Raw genomic sequence first — 22,726 nt, forward strand, 5'->3', positions numbered from 1 at the left:
AGCGATCACAACATTGTATTGATAAGGTGGGACAATGTGGTGGGCCCCACAGCATGTAGCCAGTCTCCGATAGCGACTGTACTGAAACGAGCACAACATTGTATTGATAAGGTGGTACAACGTGGTGGGCCCCACAGCATGTAGCCAGTCTCCGATAGCGACTGTCCTGGAACGAACACAACATTGTATTGGTAAGGTGGTACAACGTGGTGGGCCCCACAGCATGTAGCCAGTCTCCGACAGTGACTGCAGTGCAGCGATCACAACATTGCACTGATAAGGTGGGACAATGTGGTGGGCCCCACATCATGTAGCCAGACTCCGGCAGCGACTGTCCTGGAACGAGCACAACATTGCATTGGTAAGGCGGAACAATGTGGTGGCCCCACAGCATGTAGCCAGTCTCCGACAGTGACTGCAGTGCAGCGATCACAACATTGCACTGATAAGGTGGAACAATGTGGTGGGCCCCACAGCATGTAGCCAGTCTCTGACAGTGACTGCAGTGCAGCGATCACAACATTGCACTGATAAGGTGGGACAATGTGGTGGGCCCCACATCATGTAGCCAGTCTCCGGCAGCGACTGTCCTGGAACGAGCACAACATTGCATTGGTAAGGCGGAACAATGTTAATCCATCGCAAGAGGAAGAAGAATAAAATAAGAAATAAGGAGTATGTGTACAAATATACACAGTTCTAACTCTTGAGGCATGCAACTCAATGTTGAAAACATCCTAGCAATTAGAGCTTCGAGTTTTAGGTAAATGAAAGGTAATAAAATGTGAGAATATATTCTTTAGTTATTCCTAAAAATTACAATCATTTTCTTAATCATCGCTATCCGGTAGGTTAGGTTATCAGTTTGCCCTTTTCTACCACTACGGGCGCTAATGTGAGTCAATGTGGAGTTTCACATAAGCCCTTATAACTTCATTCGGTGTGGACATAATTCAAAGAATTAAGAAACGACTGCGGGTATTGAACGAAGGGACACATTACAGAAATAATTAAGTTAATTTGGCTTGGGTATGAATCAAGAAGGAAACGGGTAAACAAAACAAGCGATTTTAGGCTGGTTTAGGCCGGAAGTGATTTTCGAAATTTGATATTTTAGTTTGATCTCCGCGCCCTTCAACTTTGGGCACAATCGTGGAACATGTAGCCCTACTTCGCCTGCTGTGAAATGTTTTCAGCATTAAAAGAAAATTAAATATTTATTTTATAATGCCACGATTGTGCGGTGCGACTATTCTTTACTGATTGTATTATCTCATAGAAATGTTCACACAATTCACCTCGAAGTCTCCTAAAGTTTAGGAAAGAAGTTCTAAAATGCAAGAGCTGACATATGATAGGGACCCTGCAGCCACTGGACGGACAAGTTGCCATTCCAGTGCAAGTGTGCCTGCGTAGAGCGAGTTGTGGCCTCTCCAGGCTCAATGTTCCTCCTGTTGGACTACTTACGTCCCCAGCTGATACGTTCCACTTATCAGTTCCCCGATTTACGAACGAATATTTACCACAATTTATTCTCTTGTCTTCCTCTTACTTCACGTGAAAGATTTCTCTTGCTTACCGAGGACGAGTCCCCTGCTTCCAGAACGCTACGTTTCCGAAAGCGAGAGCGCAGACTCTGTTTCATCGTTCCCGTGCGCCCGAAAAGAAACACCAACTTCGCAAGACGGAAAATGAGGTTGAAAAACAGATGATGGTGGTGATGATCGTATACAAGTATCTTCAAATATTGAAGTCTTCCAGTTGGGTTTCCACGGCAGTTTTGACAGTGAAATAGATCTTGAACTTCACCGTATTCGTAGTCGTAATTCTATGTATAACCCCAACATTTGTGTGTAGCGTAGGTTCAAGGCACTCCAGTTCTTATCCTGTTCAGGGTCTTCCAGACAGGACAAGGTTGCAAAGTAGGTGCCCGTATTACTCCTGTTGGCCGATTCCAGTTGGATGGTGTGGAATTTTCTGCCAGTATTGGTTCCTAGGAACAGCTGGTGTGGCTGGTGCTGGTCTCGTGTTATTCCCTGCTTGATCTGAGACGCTCTTGTACTACTCCACTGTCAGCAGCACTGAGGACGATTTTCGGTGTTTTTTTCGTTTTCATACTGTACCTTTCCAAGGTATCAGTACATGGACCAGTTACCATTGTTCATAAATATTACGTTAGAATTTAGCACCATCGGTGAGCCTCGAACTCAGCCCGGTTGTCGAAGCCTCACCCTCCCCTACTAGAATAATTCGCTAGCCGAGTCGGTATCGCATTTTCGGGTCTGTAGACCGTCCGATGAGGCGGTAAGTTCTTTAGTAATAGTCTCTATAGTAGGGGGAAAAGTTAATTATGACAGGAATACTATTTCATTATTAATGAGAAGAAACTATATCTTGTATAACAAATTTTTACTTATACTAGTGAAACACATATTATTTACACGGATATGCCATACAAACACCTTACATACAGTAATTTGGGTGATCTTGACGTTTAAATGTTCGGTAGTCTTTTTCTACACTTCATTATACGTTCAAATATTCAAACTTAAGAAGGCGTTCCCTCTTGGATTATTTACACTATCTCAGATTTTGAGGGGGCACTTCCTCTCGAATTATTTCATTCTACACTCACATTACTCACACACATATTCAATCAGTATGGACACACCCCGCTGTAAATCTGTTTACCTGCCGAGAATTAATATATTCAAATTGTATCCAATTATGATATAAGTCTGCTAGAATCGGATGAACTGAAATAGGCAATTTACACTCCCAATCCTTTGAAAGTCGCGTTAGAACACTTCCTTAAGTTAAACTTTGCCAAATATGCAGTATAATAAACACGCTCATTTCATTAGGATGTTTATCAATACATATATCAGGACATTATTTACACAACGTTGCTACCTATGAACAAGCACTTAGCGACTTCAATACCAGACATCATAAACAAAGTATCATAGCACTACCTGCAATAAATGGACAAGAATATATACATTTCACACACACACACACACAATGAATCACAGATGGTACAAGCCACCCGCTGTTGGTAACAGTGAACATAAACTTTCACTGTCTCCTGGACGAACCCAGGGTCTTCTGAGACGGGGTATATCTAACCTGGAATTCCCTGCACGCTGTTAATAATTAAGAAAAGAAATTGGAGGGATCCTTACTTTAATGCTCATTTGGAATCTCCGCGACGTTGGCTCTATTTAAATTAACACACGTAATCTCTGTGCCGAAAGGAAAGAAACTCGCCACTTGTATCTGTTCTATTTCACTGAAGAAAACGCCTTCACTCCCCCGTTTAAAGGGGCTCATAAAACTCCAGCTGTTAGCTGCCCGTGATACACTTCCAAAGAGCGGTCCACTAAGCCTTCTCGGACAATGGTTTCACGGCAAATAATCTATCTCACTTCTTTTCTCTCGGGCCACAATGCCATCACCACAAATCTCGGCTTTATATTCAGCCGTAATCGACACATTCATATCGCGATATCCATATCGCTTATCTTAATAACAGACTTCAAGGGAACTTCACATTTTCATTTCACACTATATATTATGGCTACAGCCTGTTCAGCCATCTCATTTCTCCTCTCGGTACATTGACTACGATGCAGATTTAATGATGATCTCCTGCCATAAGGGTCAAAATTAACTTGCGCATTCGCGAACTAATTAATTAACGATGTAATATACCCACTGTCTTGATGCCTTGTTCCAGGTGCCTTAGTTACTAATTAGGATGGATCTCTACCAGGTGAAGCGCACCAAAAAAAATGAATTACTGAAAAATCTTGATGACTCGTATATGCTATGGAAAGATGATAACTGGAGTCATGTTTACAGAATATTTAAGCCCTCTCTACTTCACAGCGCTTCACACTTAATTAAGCTGAGGTCCTTATAATTACGTCATACATTACTAACCGTTATATACCAAAAAATGGAAGTAAAATATGGTTATTCCCAAACCATGACGACTGTATTTAATAAAAACCAAAAGAAATGAGATTATTATTATCCCACTGAAATAGGAGATTGGCGAAATGCATTATATCTGTATGCAACTTTACTTTTAAATTTACAATAGAAAAACGACTTACAAAGCTACTTAATATTTTGGAAGTGTACTCAGCCTTTCTGGATACCTCGAGCACAGCTTTACAGGGAGGCAACCATGGTTTACTCGGCTTCCATCACGTCATCAGCGATGCGAAGACCTATGATGACTTCCTGGCAGGTCACGTACATGACAGCGACGTTCCAGACGTTCTCTGCTACAAGGCGAAATTCCGGCAAACAGCTAGATGTCTCGTTCTCTCCAGTACACAGGCAAAACTCTGGCATTCAGCTGGATGTCGACGTTCTCATAGACATGTAAATGAGGGGAAGTTATCTTATGTGAATGCGTTAGTTTACTACACATCACAATTTGAATATATGGTTGGATCTGCTCAATAGCACGAGCATTCCAATCCAATGCCGTTAATGTCCCAGAAGCCCGACATTAATCCCTTCTCATTTATCTATTCTTCTTGTAGGCAGCTATTATAGGCCCAGAAATTTCACTAGTTTCCCTAGAAACGACAGTGGTTAGGCCACTAATGTATTAGCATTCTCGTATTTCATGATACTAGTTCAGGCCTGTTCTATTGCACTTATCCATAAGTCGAGCTCTCAACTGCACTACGGATTACTTTGACGTGGTACTGTCCTCAATGGGGTCGACAATGAGCCGTTCACTGACTTTCTTGGCAATTCACATTTATATCGAGCACGCTCGTTCCACACACTTCGCTAAGTACGTCCCTATATATGTTAACTGAGCCGTATTAGCTTAGATACATAGGAGGCTCGATGTACGACCTCTTCTACACACGGACATCGGTTATTGCGGTTTCGTGCCGTTCCTATTTTATTACTTAGCGGCACACTGCACACGCTAACATCTCACTCAAATGGTGATTATTTCCACATATATTCACAGACTTTAATAAATCACTGTGTTTCACTGCTCACTTTATAAAAATTATTTCTCCACAGACGACTCTCACGCACTAATCACGACGAACCACTGCCGCACTGGCGTTGTACTGAAATGAACTGGGTAGTGTCTGCCTCTCAGCTCTTGAATATATAGGCGAGCTACGCGAGAGACTCGAATGCTGAGGGTGGGGGAAAAATGCAATTTCTTCTCAGAATTCGGTCCGGTAATATGAAACGTAGAGTAACGAACAGGGTATCAAAATGTTGCTCCTCTATTCCCATTTGCACTGAGTGACTGTTTTTGAAATAGCTTCGTAGATTCTCAAGCAATCTCAAAAGCGTCCTTTTGTCTCTGGCGGTGAATGATGAAGAGCGCTGGGGATTCCTTGTGTTCGCTGGCACGGTTAGGGTCCAACATCTGTTAGTCATTAGGACGCACCCTTGTTTACAGCGTAGTTACCGCTCTGTCAGTTAAGTAGATCACTTCTCGGTCTCATAATTATGCGTAAAATTCCCTGATTCAAATGAATGTTTGCGCTTAATTATCCATTGAGTATTTTGCGATTTATAAAAATTAACAGAAAGAAAACAGCTGAATGCGATAAGTTGGCAGTGGTGAATGAGCGAGGAAAACAGGGTATAATGTTAGTTTTCACGTTAGATATACTCTCTGGGCTCAGCTAGTGACCTAGATTCTCTGTCACGTGATAACGCGTCTCTTTTCATCTCGCTCGCGGTTGGAGTGAGAAAACTTCGAGTACAAGCGCTCTTGAACCGCCTTGCTGCTAATTACCAGCAACTAGAGCTGGGTCGCGCGACTCTGGATACTGCAAATCGAGTCCTGGAGCGGGCAGAAAAATTCTAACTTGGGCAGTTTTTATCGTAGAATGACGCGGAAAACGGCATGATATCTACAGGGCGTTAACGGGTTGGAATAAAACAAATAGGCGCTTAACTAGACTTAGCTTAAAGGCATACAGGGTAGGAGACGGATCATACCTAATTACAATGAGAACACATTCGGGTTAAAGTTTAGATTAATACAAGTGGTTTATTAGGCCTTAATGATGATGATAGTAATGACGCATTTATATACAAATGAATTACATGGATTATTATCAATTGTTGTTGTTTGTTATCGACTTTTAGTCGTATGTGATGGATCCGAGTATTATCTATCGCAGAGCGATCCATTATGACGAGATTCGAACGGAAAAACACTTATCATAGACACTGAGGCTGTGTGATATCATTGACCAATAGGATTAACATGCATGCAACGAGTCTGAGCAATCCCTATACTAAACACACAACTATTCCCCAACGAAGTACCGAGAAGGAACTCATAAAAATGTGGAACAAACGCCCGGGTTTGAACCGACCCTCACTTGTATACAGTTCACCACCCCGATGGTCAGCACCATCGGCAACTCAATTATAATCACAACAAGATACATAAACACTTAGAGAACACAAATTATATACAGTTAACACGTGAGACATCCAGCCTTCGGTTGAGCATTGGGGTACCAATGCCGCTGTCGGGAACTGAACTGACACCCCTTGGGATGGAAGTGGGACTCTGAAAACCCTAAGCTACATTATACTCAAGTGTGTAATGACAGTAAACTAACAAGTACTGGTAACAATCGCCGTGTCATTTATTAGCGACCACATCATTCTGGCGTGTTGAATATTTCCATTATTAGGCGACTCTTCCGGGCCACGTTCTCTTTAACTCAAGGCTCCCCCTTATACGAGCGGACGAGCATACAAAAAAAACAACACTTCTCCTCACTAGGTCAACTGCCCCACCCCCTGCACGGCGGGTGGTCAATGGCCTCGGCCTTCACAGGCATAACGCCCTTTCTTAACAAAACACCCCATCTCGGGGATCGTTCACTAATAAACTGAGCTTCATTGTTCATTAAGCAAAATTACATCGGCTCTCAATACTTCACTTCAATTCAACACACACATTCGTTTACAATATCATGATCCCGCGACGCGACACCGGTTTCTATGATACCAATACTTGCATGATTACCATAACTACAATTTATTATTATTATTATTATTATTATTATTATTATTATTATTATTATTATCGGGTTCATCATTACACTATCTCCCAACACGACTTACCTGGAAATTAGACCATACTGCGTGATCATAATTAACTTCCTCGTAATAACGATGTAATTAATCCATATCTAAATTGTGATTTCTGATAAAATCGTCACACGGTAATACAATTATGAATTAAATATTCCTCAATTTGCACTTAAATTGTGATAAGCCTGCCTATTAAAATTGTACCATTCCTATCTAAATATATGTCAGTGGAGGCCTGTGGTGTCAGTTCCGAAGTCATATCTCGTAGTTCTGGGTGCTCACGAAATAAAATTACACTATTTACCAGCCATGCATTATCAACGCTGGACTAACTACAGCCTAACTTGAATTACCCTGAATTACTAAAATTTGGTTTCCTGACGCATCAATAATTACAAGTTTCCCCAAATAAAATGATTAAGTCAATCTACTACTGCATGCAAACTTATCGTATTACACCTTTATTTACAATTGATTGCTCAGACGTGTTACTAATTAAATAAAGTAAATAGAAGCTACGTGTATCATGGTAGCACATCTACATTACTGAAGTTACAATCTCTAACATTATAGCGTCAGGTAATGATAACTGTTCCCCGCCCAATCTGATCACGTCATATTAAATATGATTAATACTCATCTCCATCACGTGATGACACGTTGTCAGCTCAGGAAGTCCATTGCTGGTTTAGTGCTGACCCATAGGCACCAAAGCAGTTACTGGAGGCACCATTCTTCTTTCCAACCGGGAGTCCATTGTTCTAGGTTGACGAAACCGCTGGCAGTATTCCTGAGGCACACAATACGTCACTATTTATTCCAAGATTTGTTTAGTTACATTCAGTGTGAACGTTCAGCCGCGATATCGGCCCTCACTCCGCAATCCGCGGTCCAGCACCGGATTCCGCGTACCTTTGTTACTACTCGACACAGTAGCGCCGTAGTAATAATAATATTATTACAAATTATATTAAATGTTCGCGACACGTCCCTGATCTTTAAAGTTTAGACACTAGCATCGCGTCTATCCAATCTCTGCAATATTTACGCACAGTACGCGATTTCACTTGTAAATTAAATTTAAATTCACTCAAACAAAAGATCGCTGGAAGCTCGACTGCACATAGCTTCGCCGTCTGTAAGCCACAAATCCCGACTGACTCTTGTCCCTTCCTGCAGTAGTTTTTACTAGGGAGCGATACCCCTTCCACTAATTTGCGTAACGCCTATTCCCGGCGTACTCGAGGTAAAATAGTACGGGTGACCGGTGACCAATATCTAGTTGGTGCGATTGAGACATAACCACTCAATTATCCTTCGGTGAATCTCTTTAAATTAATTAAAATATGTTCTGCTTCCCCTACCACACGGGGTGAAGTCCCTCCGTCGAGGACGTGTCATGAGACTAACCAGATGGCCTCAGTACATTTCCACGCAGAAACAACACAGTATTCTTTCTTCGGCTGAAAGTTATCACGGAAGAGGACATTAAACACTCTAAATAAATGTCCCAGTAACATTTATCCCTTTTAAATCGGGAGATGAGCCCTTAATTCGAGTTTTATTAATTTTCTATCTCGTAGGTAATTCAGTTGGCCAGTCCGATTCCAAGATGGCTCCTATATTTCGTTTCGAAAAAGTTAGTTTCCCCTCATTCTGTGAGTCTTGAGGAGGGATGTCTTCTCTCGAGTGATGTCACAGGGAATCCCCATTCGTAACCCCTCCCGGGTCTAAGTTGGCTTGGCTTCATCTGCAGGGCCCCCGCTACACAAAGGATAATACTGCGCAATAAGTCGCAGACAAAGAAATCTCGTAGAATAATTTTAAAATACACAATTTATCTATCTCAATGGTATGAATATTAATTAGTTTCGGTATGACCTCTATTAATGGTATGATTATTAATCATTTTCAGCGTTCTTTCCCTTTAATAGCATTGCGTGCGTAATTACGGAGATCGATATCAACCTAAGGTCCTTGGATCATGCCCCTGTCGGGTTCAGTATCATGACATACCATATGCGACGTTGTAAACGGTCACATCACCAAGAAAGTGCTGCCGCTGTACCTTCATTACAGCCATGGTCACTTCGTTCCCAATCCTCTTTCATAAGAATTAGTTGATTGGGTGTGTTATAAAACGAACATCAAGAAGTGAATCGTGTAGATAGTGCCTTTGAAAATCAAAGTGAGCGCGAAGATCTCTTTAAAATCTTCGAATACTTGGTATGACATGATTCATAACATTCCATGACAGGTGTTAACACTTCCACGTTCAGAAGAGCCATCGACAGGAGTTGCACCGACAAGAACATAAGTATGGCCATGTCTCCATCTTGGAACTAGTTCGACAGTATTGAAGGTGCAAAGAGATGAAAATTCCCCCCAATCGAGGTTTAATTCTTGTGTTGACGGAGTGATATCGCTGTCAAGATCAGAAAACACCTTCACTGGGATAATCACATTAACGACGTTCTGAATGAAGGTCATAATGTTGGCGGTTACAGTAAGGATGTAAAGGAGGGAGCATGCGAGTTAGACTATCGTACGGGATAACTGAAAAAGATCCAAAGTAAAGCAGCACGATTTGTATTCAGGGGAAATCGAGCGAATATGTTGCCAACTTTGAGCTGTGTAGACTCGAGAGTAAGGAGACGAGCTGACCGACTAAGCGGTATGTTCCGATCTGTCGGTGGAGGGATGGCGTGGATTGTCATTAGTAGAGGAATAAGCCTCAGTATAGTTTCCAAATGTAGGAAAATCTAAATATGAAGGTAAAGCTACAAATGAAGACGAAAATTTCATGAAAATATTTGTTAAATTGAAGAGGAAATGAGGGATTAGAATAATTTTCTGAGGGAAATGTTCGATAAATTTTCAACATCTTTGAAATAATTTAGGAACTTACCAGGTGATTAACTGATCGGAAAACTACCACCAGGGCTACAGCCCTCAGTGAATAATGATAATGATGAGTTCTCCATCTCTCCGTTGGGTGAGAGCAATTTCCTTTTTCTCATTTACCCAGCCAGTTATTTAAGTTTCCCATTGGTACTGGAGCTGGTAGCTCGATCATTTTCTCATACAAACTTATTCTTGGACGACCTTCTACTGTTTTCCCTTCTGCCTGTCCTTCAGCAGCAGTGCTAACAAGCTTACCCTCCCCCCATTAAAAATGGGCCCCCCGTTTCCTGATAAGGAAAGTTATTTGGTAGTATAAGATTGTATATTATTACAATGATGACCAACGATGATGATAATAACAATAAGTTAAACAGTTTACTTTTTAAATGCGGAGTAATTAAAACAATAGGGCTACACTTACATGGCGCGAACACACACATACAAGAAATGCATATCCAATTATAGTAACTGCACCCGCTCCGTACGTTTAAAACTAGCGCCTTCGATAACGCCATCTGCATCATAAACTTTGAAACTACTAGTACATGAAGCTTGGACAGTTTTCGACAGATGTCTCTATTATCAACTTACGTTGTGCACCCTGGGGTTAAGGTGAAGTATTAATAGTCAAGGGTAATTTTGTATGTCAAGGTTTCCTAAACTGAAATGTTTAGTGTTTGTTTTTGATGTTCAAATTTTATCAACACTTCTATCCCTTCCAGCTTTGGACAATCAGAAATGTTGATATATATATATATATATCATTGTCCAGTGAGAATTGGGTGTGTGTCAGGGTCGTGGCCCAGATTTTTCTGGAAACTTCCCCTCTGCTATCAAAGCTGGCACTTTTCGGACCAGGTTGTCTTAGTAATCGCTCCAGTCTAGACAGTGTTCGTAGCGGAGGCGGGGACCTAATCTTCCACCTTTGGGAGGTCCACCAGCTCAACGTAACGGCAGATCATTTTTAAAAATATGATAGTCTTCCAGAGCTGGCTCGAGGGGAAAGTCTAAAGTCAAAAGAACTTAACTGGAATCAGGGAATAGAGAGTGACGTACGCTCTTGTATTTCCTCTCAACTTGATCTTGAGGTTAATATAAAATCTATCTTGTAATTTCTGCAACTCAAATATTTTTCTCCGTCTTGTCACCTCCGTAGTATAGGCTTAGCCTCTGTAACGTCGGCCCATGAGCCTACTTAGGGTTTTATTCATTTCATCTATTTCAAGGAGAGCAAGTGTTCGCCCCCTTACCATTTTGGTTTTTGGCAAGTAACTTTAACCTGTTGTTTTACTGAAGGTCGTGTAGACAGGGTACTTGTTACCACTTGTTACCACTATTTCATTCATGTCATGTTAAAGATATCAGACTGTCGAGCGTATGAGAGAGAGTTTTGTTAAACGTAGGCTGTGCCTATGATAGGCCTGGAAAATGTAAACTAATAGAGCGAAGAAGTTCTTACTATTGGTGTAAAGGGAATTGGGACATCCGTCTGCTCTACTATTGATTGAAAGAATCACTGGTGCTCAGGTAATGGGAGCTTCAAGCTCAGTCTGTAAAATTGTTATCTGATTATTCCAGACCTCTCTAAAGGAGTTTTTCAAGCTTACGATCTAAATTTCTATAATCCCCCATGGCACTACAGCTCTATTCGTAACACCCCAGTATTAGCCATGCTAGATTTCTCTAAGAAATTCATAGCTCAAACCAATCCTCTTCATCTGCTGTTGCTGCTGTCCTTCTTCAAGTAACTGAACTCGGATGGTGTCTTGTTGCCTATGCATCTAGGGTCTTATCGGCTCAAGAAGCCAAGTACTGCATCTATGAGTTAAAAGGATTTGCAGTCCTGTTTGCCTTGGAGAAGATCCTCTTTTATATGGAGTATGTTAAATTTGAATTCGAAAGTGATAAGCCTTAGGTTGTGTTTTAGCTAGGCCTCGTCGTACAGGACGTTGTTCTATCCGTATTTCTGCTTTTCAGTTCCACGTGCGACACATTACAGGATCAGGGAATGTGCCACATGTTTTCGGGTGACGTTGGTCCATTGTCTTCCCCTTCCATTTCTATACATTCTTGTGTTAGTGGTATTTTGAATGGTGCCCCTATGTTATTTCGTGACATCGAGAAATATCAACAGGAAGATCTTGTGTTGGTTCCTATAATGGAAACCCTTTCTTCTGGGAAACATGGTGTCCCTTATGTGCTGAGGAACGGGGTTCTGTGTTGCCCTTCGAGGCACGATCAGAAGATGAAAGTTGTTGTTCCACCTGTTCTTGTGCCCGTTATCTTTAGGTACTATCATTAGACCGTATTAGGAGGGGGGGCATTTAGGCATCTTCAAAACCAGAGTTAAAATCAGATAAATGTATATCTAGAAGAGTATGGACGGCTAAATCAAATAAATGGTTAAAGCATGTAAATCTTGCTTGTTTAGTAAGCCCATCTTTTCTACTAAACCACGGCTATTGTCATCACATCAAGCCTCCCGCCCTGTGGAGCGTTTGTATATAGACTAAGTCGGACCCTTTCCCCAATCTAACGGGAACGGGAATAAATTCATCCTCTTATGTGTAGATGTCTTCTCTAGATCTTCGTGGTTATTTCCGACCAAGTTGGCTACCACTCAGTCTACCATTTCTCGTCTTTTCTTTTCGTCCTTGCCAGTATATAGTTTCGCAAAACTCTAGAGAATTTACATCTAATTTATTCTGAAAATTCTGTTTTCATTTATCCATATCACATATCACTATTTCTGCTTATTACCCTCAATCATCCCTGGCTGACCGCGTCAATCATAATATTCGATCTGCTTTGATAGCTTTTCATTATGAAGATCATTCCAGGTGGGATACTTCTTTGCATTGGTTATGTTTTGCTCTAAATTCAGCCGTTCAGGAGTCTTACAAGTTCACTCCTGCCTCTCTCCAACACGCCGTTGTCTAATATTGCCACAGACAATAGATCCCGATAATATCAGCGACCTGTGGAAGAAGGCTAGAAGTAACCCTAATTCCTCTCTTGACAAATTTAAGGAGAGATATGATGGTGGACGGAGGCCCACCAATTCAAAACTCGTAGATCAGGTCATGCTTACGAATTTCGTACCTGCAGGGAAGCTTGCTCCCAGATTTCACGTGCCATATATTCACCAGTCACACTTTTGGTGAGCAATCCAGCCACTGAAAGAGTATTTAGGGTGAATTTATCACAAATAAAACCGTCACTAAATTCTTGTTTTGCAGTACAGGCCACTAAGTTATAGCAGCGAGGAAGTAGTTATATTTCTTTCCTTAACAGCCTAGAATCTTAACATTAATAATGTAAATTGAAAAGTGGAGGCCATCTGCCCCGCTGATATACATTTAGTGTATTACCTTTTATTGTCCGACTCGTTGGCTGAATGGTCAGCGTACTGGCCTTCGGTTCAGAGGGTCCCGGGTTCGATTCCCGGTCGGGTCGGGGATTTTAACCTTAATTGGTTAATTCCAATGGCCCGGGGGCTGGGTGTTTGTGCTGTCCCCAACATCCCTGCAACTCACACACCACACATAACACTATCCTCCACCACAATAACACGCAGTTACCTACACAGGGCAGATGCCGCCCACCCTCATCGGAGGGTCTGCCTTACAAGGGCTGCACCCGGCTAGAAATAGCCACACGAAATTATTATTATTACCTTTTATTGTTCCCCTCTAGAGAAAGATTGATTTTGCGCCGTCACCGGGTGCCGTTACCTTTCCCCCGCCTGCAAACCCAGCCGTATTCTACACACTCGTCCTTGATGCTGCCCGCCTTGTCTACACCGCCAAATCAAATCTCTCTCTCTCTCTCTCTCTCTCTCTCTCTCTCCATATAAACCATTACTGTCGCCCAGGAACTTATTGTTTCAGTGCCCTAATTGTCATCTGCCGCCGAGTTACATCATCAGGCGAGTGATGCTGGCCCACCGCGATCTTGCCCAGTCACCTTCCTAACGGCCTACTTGAGCACCATCCTTACCGGCAAGGGGAAATGGGAAACCACGGAATACCATCTCTAGGGTTGCCGACAGTGGGGTTCGAATCCTCTATCACCCGGATGCAAGCTCACAGCTGGGGGCCCCTAACCACACGGCCAACTCGCCCGGTTGTACCGAGTGTAACATTCTGCTTGAATATTGGCGGGAAGTATCTGGGGAGTTAGATAAATTTCTTCTTTAGCATGCCATTTCTCTGGTTTATAAATTTTCTAGCATATAACACACTGGTTCATCATAGCATTCGATTTATTCCATCCCTACACCGAGGCACTGACTGGAATGAGCAGTGTGAATTTTTAACGGAATAATGGCAGAGGAGCGTCCACGGCAGTCTGATGCCTGGTCATTTCAGCTCTGGAAGTTTGATCGGCGCCGTAGTACTGTTCGTTGCAGTGATAAAATGTGCTGATTTTCTTTTGATCGAGTATTTTATATGATAACATTGACGTTTTGTAATGACCTATGTTGGCTTCAGATAGAAAAACTACAAAGTCAGTATTTCTGAGAATTCCGTAGCGCACGGGTACATCAGCTGGTTTGCTAATAAAGTGATTGTGAATTTTTGATTTTGAGATCTTACCGTAGATAGTGACGAAGTGTCCATCGAGGAAGAAGTCGTGGAAGCCGAGAGGAGAGAATGCTGGGATTGCGACCTCCTCCTTGAAGATGCTGTACAAGAGGTCGAACTCTGCCTGCGAGTTGATGATGGGGAGATGACCTCCGTCGTTGTGGCAGACGTCGTGTGCTTCGGACCAAGACAGACCCTTGATGTTGCCCCAGTCGGGGAAGAACTTGTAGTAGCCCAGGCCTGCGTACAACTCGTAGCCTTCGCGTACTGACATGTGGACTCGGAGGATGGGGACAACCAGCAGGACCACGGCAGCTCTCCACAGCATCTAGACAGAGACACTGCCTTTATTACACCGCGCAGACAGCTTGACTCACTTCTCCAAATGCAGATATTAGTCTCATAACAATATATATATATATATATATATATATATATATGTATGTGTGTGTGTGTGTGTGTGTGTGTGTAATGCCCAACCAAATTTAAGACTGACAGAGATCTGAAACTTTTACCATAGGTTGATGATTATGGGACGAAATGCACCTGGAAGCCAAGTTTCGTTGGTGATTTATGAACGAAACACGGCGGATAACATGTTTTGGGATATGAAAGTCTGACGCACATAATATGGGCACTACAAGTCAAAGGGCCATTTTAAGTACATGGCGTAGCAAGCCCTACACGAGGAGCCATACTCAGTCCGTGATATCCATAAGTGTTTGTCCGCGTGTGCGATGCCAGTGAGATCTGCGGCACGCGGAGATATTATATTTTTAACATATGAGGATACAGCATTTGTATGTTCATGTCGACATCCACAACAGACATTAGGCTCAGTTATTTCTGAACAGAGTGTACTGGCGAGGAACTATGCGCTCGTCCTTGAGCGATTATGTTTTCCCTCAAGAAGTCGAGGCTTACAGATGAGAACATTAAGAACCAACTGTAATTTTAACATTACCTGAAATGCTAAAAGTAGGAAGAAATCCACAGTTCCAGCCTTCAAGCAAGCAACTCAATGTTCGAAATATTGTAGGGGTATGAGCTACGAATTTTGGGTAAATAAAATTGAATAAAATATTAGAATATATTCTTCACGTATTCCTAAAAATTACATCCTTGTCCCGTCGATTGGATTAGCAGTTTGCCTTTTTCTACCACAGCGAGTGCTAATGTGAGTCAATGCATAGTTTCACCTAAGCGCTTATAAATACAGTTGGTCTGGACATTTTTCAAAAAATCGAAACAAATCCCAGGAGTATTGAACCAAGGAACACATTACAGAAAGAACAAGGGAAATAAGTTCGCTCAGCTAGAATGTGAATAAAGAAGAAAACCAGTAAAGACGCGAGCTATTTTAGGCCATTCTTCGGAACTGCATTTATCCCGCAAGTGATTTTCGAAAAAAACGTCTAGCTTGATAGAACTATCCAATACTCACAATTTCAAACCTTTCCGGGACCTTCAGATCTTCAATGTTCAGCAAAATTGCTTACTGTTACGTTTTCAGTATTATGGACACGCCGCTTTGCTCAGAAAGGTTTTTAACATCATGAGAGAGTAACTTTGAGATTTCTCGTCTCTAAAGGACACAACATCAAGTAATATAATTTTCTCTCGAGCGTTTGACATCATTCCCGGCCCAGTCAGTGATGTCCTTATTACCGGAGTTCTGTGGAATAATTGTAATTGTATTGATTATTTCCTGAAAAGTATTTTTTTTAACTGAGCAAAGTATTTCTCAGGTCAGCCCAAATACTTTCTTTGTATTTTTCCATGACTGATCTTTACAGCAGGTCAGAGGTAGACATTGAAATTATTTCACTCAACTCAGCTACGGGAGTTACTTGCACAGAGAATCCATTAAATGGTAGACAAACTAAACTCAGAAAACATCTCGGTATGGAAGAATGCCAGTATAGTTTCGCTAGACCGTTCTTCGTTGAGCTAACTTGAAAACACCGTGTAGCTGCGAAAACAAACAAGCACGTGTTGTGTGCGAGTCATTCACGGGCTTCCTCCGCTATCCACGACTGACGAACGAGGGAAGCGGAGCCACTGCTTCACTGAGCACATGCCAACCCACGTCTGTGCCACAAGCTTTACCAATTCTTCACTTTCACGTCAATGTCGACAACGTATTTCTTTCAAACTATACCTTACAGGATTTTGAAATAAACTGGGTTTTTTCAGAGAGTTTTCATACTCTTTCAGTTTCATCCAATATTTACTAGAGGAAGTGTACATGAGAGTTATTTAGAACAAGATGTTTAATCAAAATCATCAATGAAATGAAAACAGCATACATTAAATGAGTAAACCTCATAAAATGACAATTGTCTTCCTTCGTGGTTATAAATGGTAAGACCTGAATGTTTAAAGCTCCTTCGTGGAGGGAACTCACCTCTCCGTTGCAGAAGGGAAGCAGACATTTCATTGTACTCAAAATTAACATGCCGGAGACTGAGGCGTGACGGAATTGTTAGCGTCGCGTAATCTGCTCTCGTCAAACCTGCCTGCCTGTAAGCGGAATGGACCTGCGGCCATACATCCCAACGGGACCATCTCCTAACAAGTTAATTTTAAGAATATGAGGTTCATAACCAGAAAACAAGCTTTGTCCTTCGAATAATTGTATCTCTGGTCAGTAGCACGCGATCGTTCACCTCTATATAACTACGTTACTGGAAAGCCCCGCTTGTTTCACACGCTGCGATGCGTTTCATTTGTTTTCTGGGCAAACTTCCCTCTTTGTCATAACAAATGTAAATTGTAAGTACTCTCAGAAATGAGTAACATTGTCATTCCAAAGTATCTTAACGGGGGTACTTGGAGAAGAGTGAAGGGACACATGTTTTCCTTATGTTTGATATTGCTGATAATATAAGACTGTCAATACAGTGTTGAGTGACTTGTGGACTGCAGATACTTTCCGGCGAAAAGTTCAAAATATATATTGGCAGTTCTGGGACATCGCTTTGACGGAACTTCTTCCGTCTTCCTCTAAATATTTGTGTGAGCCCAGTTTTTTCATGTCTCACCAAAATGAAAAGTAAGATATGAAAGCATTAAAACCCACAAAACGATCAAAGTATGGCTCTTCGCACGCTTCAGCCCAGACCGCATCAAATTAAATCACGAAATCAGCCTCATATTTCCCGTTAAGTCAACTTTTCTTAAGCATCTTTACATTTTCTTCACATCACAATTGTGTGTCTGACCTGACCTGGCCGCGAATTGAACCCGGGGCCTCCGGGTAAGAGGCAGGCACTCTACCCCTACACCACGAGGCCGGCTACAAATTCCAGTTTAAGTTTGTTAAAACTTATGGTTTTCTGATATGAAGTGTGCAAATTATCCTCTATTTAATCAGTGTGAGTTTAATAATTACATGTGTTCATCTTATCATTCATCATTTTCAAGACAACAAGATTCATGGACAGATAGATAGATAGATAGATAGATAGATAGACAGATAGACGGTTCATTTGAACTGGCGAAGATTAGAACACTAGTCTCTATCTTATAGTCAACCAATAAACCCGTAATTATATACGATGAAATCTGAAACTAATTCCTACACTATAGTTCTGACTTCCATGTCTGACGTAACAAACAACTTACAAATTAAATGGACTTTTGCTTCCGAAATGCAACGATATGGTAATATCTACGAAGAAATCAATAGAAACAACAACAATAGTACTGAGCTAGATAAAATTACTATTATTAATAACACTAGCCAACATGATTTTGTGGTAAAATAGAAAATGTGTAATTCTTATGGAAATCGCTGCCCTGTTTCCGAATATGATGCTATTTTTTCCTATCATGTCTAGTTTTGATGCAATTCGGTGTTTTAGTATCTGCATCAATTCGTAAGATGTAATGTTGACAGATGTTCTTGGGCAACATTTTTTAGAATACAACTATGTGATTTGATTTTTTATTGTTTGCATTTTATTATAGATTTATTGTTGTCTAATTTTTCATTTTGTAGTTGTGGGATTCCTAGTAAATTCATAACAAACTCCTCCAGATACGCAATAGACCGCGAGGTATGTAGGATGATCTGATAAGGGACTTAGAGCTAACCAAAGAAAAAAGTGAATTACTTGGTTCAAGATTGCGCGAAAAGAATATGTTGGCACACGGTGTTACATTTTCCTGGTACCGAAATCGTGACAAAGAATTCCGAAAGTATTATACTCAAGAAGATGAACTTTTACTTTGTACGGATGTTTCAAATCATCTACGTCAATTGGGAGAGATAGAGTATGATCCTAGTAACTGGCGTTTGTTTTTACTCTTCCAAAAGAAGTCTAAAGGCCGTTTTGCTTCATAATATAAATGTTATGGCATCCGTACCACTTGCACACTCCACAAAAATGTCTGAAACATATGGGACCTTAAAGTTGGTGCTTGAAAAAATTAAATATCACGAGCATGGGTGGCAAATTTTCGGTGATTTGAAGATCATTGGATTGTTGCTGGGACAACAAAAAGGCTACATAAAATTTCCCTGTTTACTATGCGAATGGGATAGCAGGGCACGGGATAAACATTGGGATACAGTGAATTGGCCAGAAAGGAAACAACTACAACTAGGATCCAAAAATGTCTTGAATGTAAGTCTTATTGACCGTGAAAAAATTCTACTTCCAACCTTGCACATCAAATTAGGATTGATGAAACAGTATGTTAAGGCATTAGGTAAAAGTAGCCTATGCTTCGAATATGTATCCACTAAATGTTCCTCATTATCAGATGCAAAAATCAAAAAAGGCGTATTTGATGGACCACAGATTCGTAAACTGATGAAGGATAACAATTTCACCGACACGATGACAAAATTGAGAAGGAAGCATGGAACGCATTCAAAGATGTAGTGACTAAATTCCTTGGCAACATTAAGGACCCTCAATACAAAGAAATTGTAAGAAAAATGTTGGTAAAGTTTAAGGAACTCGGTTGTAATATGAACCTTAAGCTTCATTCCTTAGCTTCGCATCTGGAATATTTCCCTCCAAATTTAGGACCTGTCAGTGAATAACAAGGTGAAAGGTTTCACCAGGATCTCAAAGATGCAGAACGACGCTATCAGGCACGCTGGGATGCGAATATGATGGCCTATTACTGTTGGTCGATTGCACGGGACGACCCTTCTAGAGATAATTCAAGAACTTCAAAAACACGGAAATTCCCCGGAAAACGGAAAAAGTCGGAGGTGTGAATCTAACCTGCACATAATGTAACAAAACTATGTATTTTAACCATGTACTTTTTATTATTGGTACGGTTATATTATTTTAAAAGCAACTGTACAGCCGAAACTAAATAGGCGCTTTATGCTTCAGTTTCATGAATTTCAATATACATTAAAAACATAATACAAACCATCTACTTGCTTACAAAACAGCATTTATGTGTATTTAATGCATTAAAATATGATTACGTTTTGCAAGCTGAAATTTACATTAATATATCAAATTTAATCAATACCAATTATCAAAAATTTTACGTAAGAAAAAATAACATTTTGTAAAATGGCCACTAAACCAGACGTGATACGCCAAAATTAATTTTTTCTCGAATTCTGCGTTAAGAAATTCATTAATGCCACCTATTTTCGTTTTTACCGCACAAAAAAAGGTTTCTTATGCAGGACAGTGTAATTTTATGGTCACGTAGCTATCAGCTTGCATTCAGGAGATCGTGAGTTCGAATCCACTGTCGGCAAACCTGATGATAGTTTTCCGTGCTTTCCCATTTCCTCACCAGGCAAATGCTGGGGATGTATCTTAGTTACGGTCACGCTCTCTTCTTTCTCACTCCTGTCCCTTTCCTATCCCATTGTCGAAAAAATATTTATATGTCTCGGAGTGAAGTAAAGTAATTTAAGAAAGAATGTAAAGTCTTTCAATTCTTACATTTGGAAAGGTTTCAGTACCAATGTTACAACTGTAGGAACGGACTGAGTGGTTCAGACGGTTCAGACGCTCGACCTGTGACCCCAGCTCCACAGGTTTGTTCATGGCTCAGTTGGGTGGTATTTGAAGGTGCTCAAATACGTCAGCCTCGTGTCGGTAGATTTACTGGCACGTACATGAACTCCTTGGCGTCAACATACCGCCACCACGTCTCCGAGAAACGCGAAAATATAGTAGTGGGACGTAAAGCCAATAATAACTGTAGGAGAAGCAGGATTTGGAATAACGATTATTTCAACTGGGAAACAGCCACATACTAGTCCAGTTGCAGCTTTGTTCGAACTTCCAACAGAATTCGAAAAGATATTTTCTTTCAATGAAGAGAACAACTCGACTGCTTTTTGAGAAACTGAATTAATTCACTGTCAAAATCTCGTCAGTGCTTTGGCATTCAAAAAGTCGTTGCAAAAACCACTATACTTCAGCGTAGAGTTCAGTATTGCTTGAACTCTATCAACGAATGTTCGTTCTAAGTGTTGCGCCCAGAAAAACCACTATGATTCAGCTTAGGACTCTGACCACAAAGGTTAAGCATTGCTTGAACTCTATCAACGAATGTTCCTTCTAAGTGTTGCGCCTAGAAAAACCACTATGTTTCAGCTTAGAACTCTGACCACAAAGGTTAAGCAATGCTTGATTTCTATCAACGAATGTTCGTTCTAAGTGTCGCGCCTAGAAAAACCTCTATGTTTCAGCTTAGAACTCTGATCACGAATGTTCAGTATTGCTTGAACTCTATCAACGAATGTTCGTTCTAGGTTAGTATTCCTTCCTTCACATTCGAGGAGCAGCGACCATATCTTTAGTTTCGCAACCTTTCTCAGGCCGGTGAACAATTTCGACGCAACCCGTGTGACGGCTGTGTTCAACGTATCGCGATTAACGGGATAAACCGACATACCTGGCAATGCTATTTGCTTTACGTCGCACCGACACAGATATGTCTTATGACGACGATGGGACAGGAAAGGCCTAGGAATGGGAAGGAAGCGGCTTTGGCCTTACTTAAGGAACAGCCCCAGCATTTCCCGGTGTGAAAATGGGAAACCACGGAAAACCATCTTTACGGCTGCCGACAGTGGAGTTCGAACCCACTATTTCCCGGATGTGAGCTCACAGCTGCACGCTCCTAACCGTACGGCCAACTCTCCCGGTACCTAGCAATGAGGGTGTGATCTGGCTATGGAGTCATCTTGATTAAGTTATTGAACAGTTCGGCTCTCGACTCCAGCGTTGTACCGCTTCATGTGACATGTCACTTGATTCATCTCCGTGAGTTATGCAAGCGAAAGAGAGCAAGTAGAGAATATTTGACAGAACTGAGTTCGTCAAAATGTAAAAAAATGAATTTATTTTGCAAATTGTTGCTACACACTGACAAAAAATTGCTTAACAGCTGTTAAAAACGCTTTCGAGGGGTTGAAATGACTTATTACATCAACTGAACGTCCAACAACGTCATGAGTTACCTGAGACGAGCGTCGTGTTGTAAGACGCATCCTCCTTATAATGTCACTGTATTATTTTTCAAACAAAACTGAATTTGTTTACACACATAAATTAGCGTTATGTAGTGCATTACTATCAGTGTTACCAATCACAAGTATGTAGGCACTCACAATTCTCACACTTATTCGTGCCTTATAACACATATTTCCGAAATTTCACTTTTACTTTCTGATTCTTCAAACAGGATATCGTGTTCAGTACCATCAAGGGTATTACTTATACCACATTTTTTAAATTAATTGATGACAATTTCTCACTTGGTGGAGATCGAAATTGCCTTTCTGGTGCCCTATTTCTTCCTTTTTTAATCCCTTTACCTCCAGGCTTGGTTTTTCCGTCGGACTCAGCGAGGGATCCCACCTCTACCGCCTCAAGGACAGTGTCCTGAAGCGTGAGACATTGGGTCGGGGGATACAATTGAGAATCGCCCGGGCGGCCTCACCTGCTATGCTGAACAGGGGCCTTGTCGGAGCGATGGGAATACTAGAAGCGTTAAACAAGGAAGAGAGAAGAAGCGGCTGTCACCCTAAGTTCAGTACGAACATGGCATTTGCCCTGGAGAAATGGAAACTACGGAAAACTATTTCGAGAATGGCTGAGTTGGGAATCGAGCCG

At 41.3% G+C, this 22,726-nt stretch overlaps 1 protein-coding gene across 1 annotated transcript in view; it reads right to left on the reverse strand.

Annotated features, from left to right (window-relative positions):
* Positions 1–22,726, reverse strand: part of LOC136859298 (hemolymph lipopolysaccharide-binding protein) — a 62,254-nt gene that overhangs the window by 37,386 nt on the left and 2,142 nt on the right. Inside the window, exon 2 of the mRNA XM_068225265.1 lies at positions 14,622–14,937. Within this exon, the coding sequence (XP_068081366.1) occupies positions 14,622–14,937 (316 nt within the window). The remainder of the gene's footprint in view (positions 1–14,621; positions 14,938–22,726) is intronic.

The sequence above is a fragment of the Anabrus simplex genome, chromosome 1 (assembly GCF_040414725.1).
Source record: "Anabrus simplex isolate iqAnaSimp1 chromosome 1, ASM4041472v1, whole genome shotgun sequence".
NCBI lineage: Eukaryota > Metazoa > Arthropoda > Insecta > Orthoptera > Tettigoniidae > Anabrus > Anabrus simplex.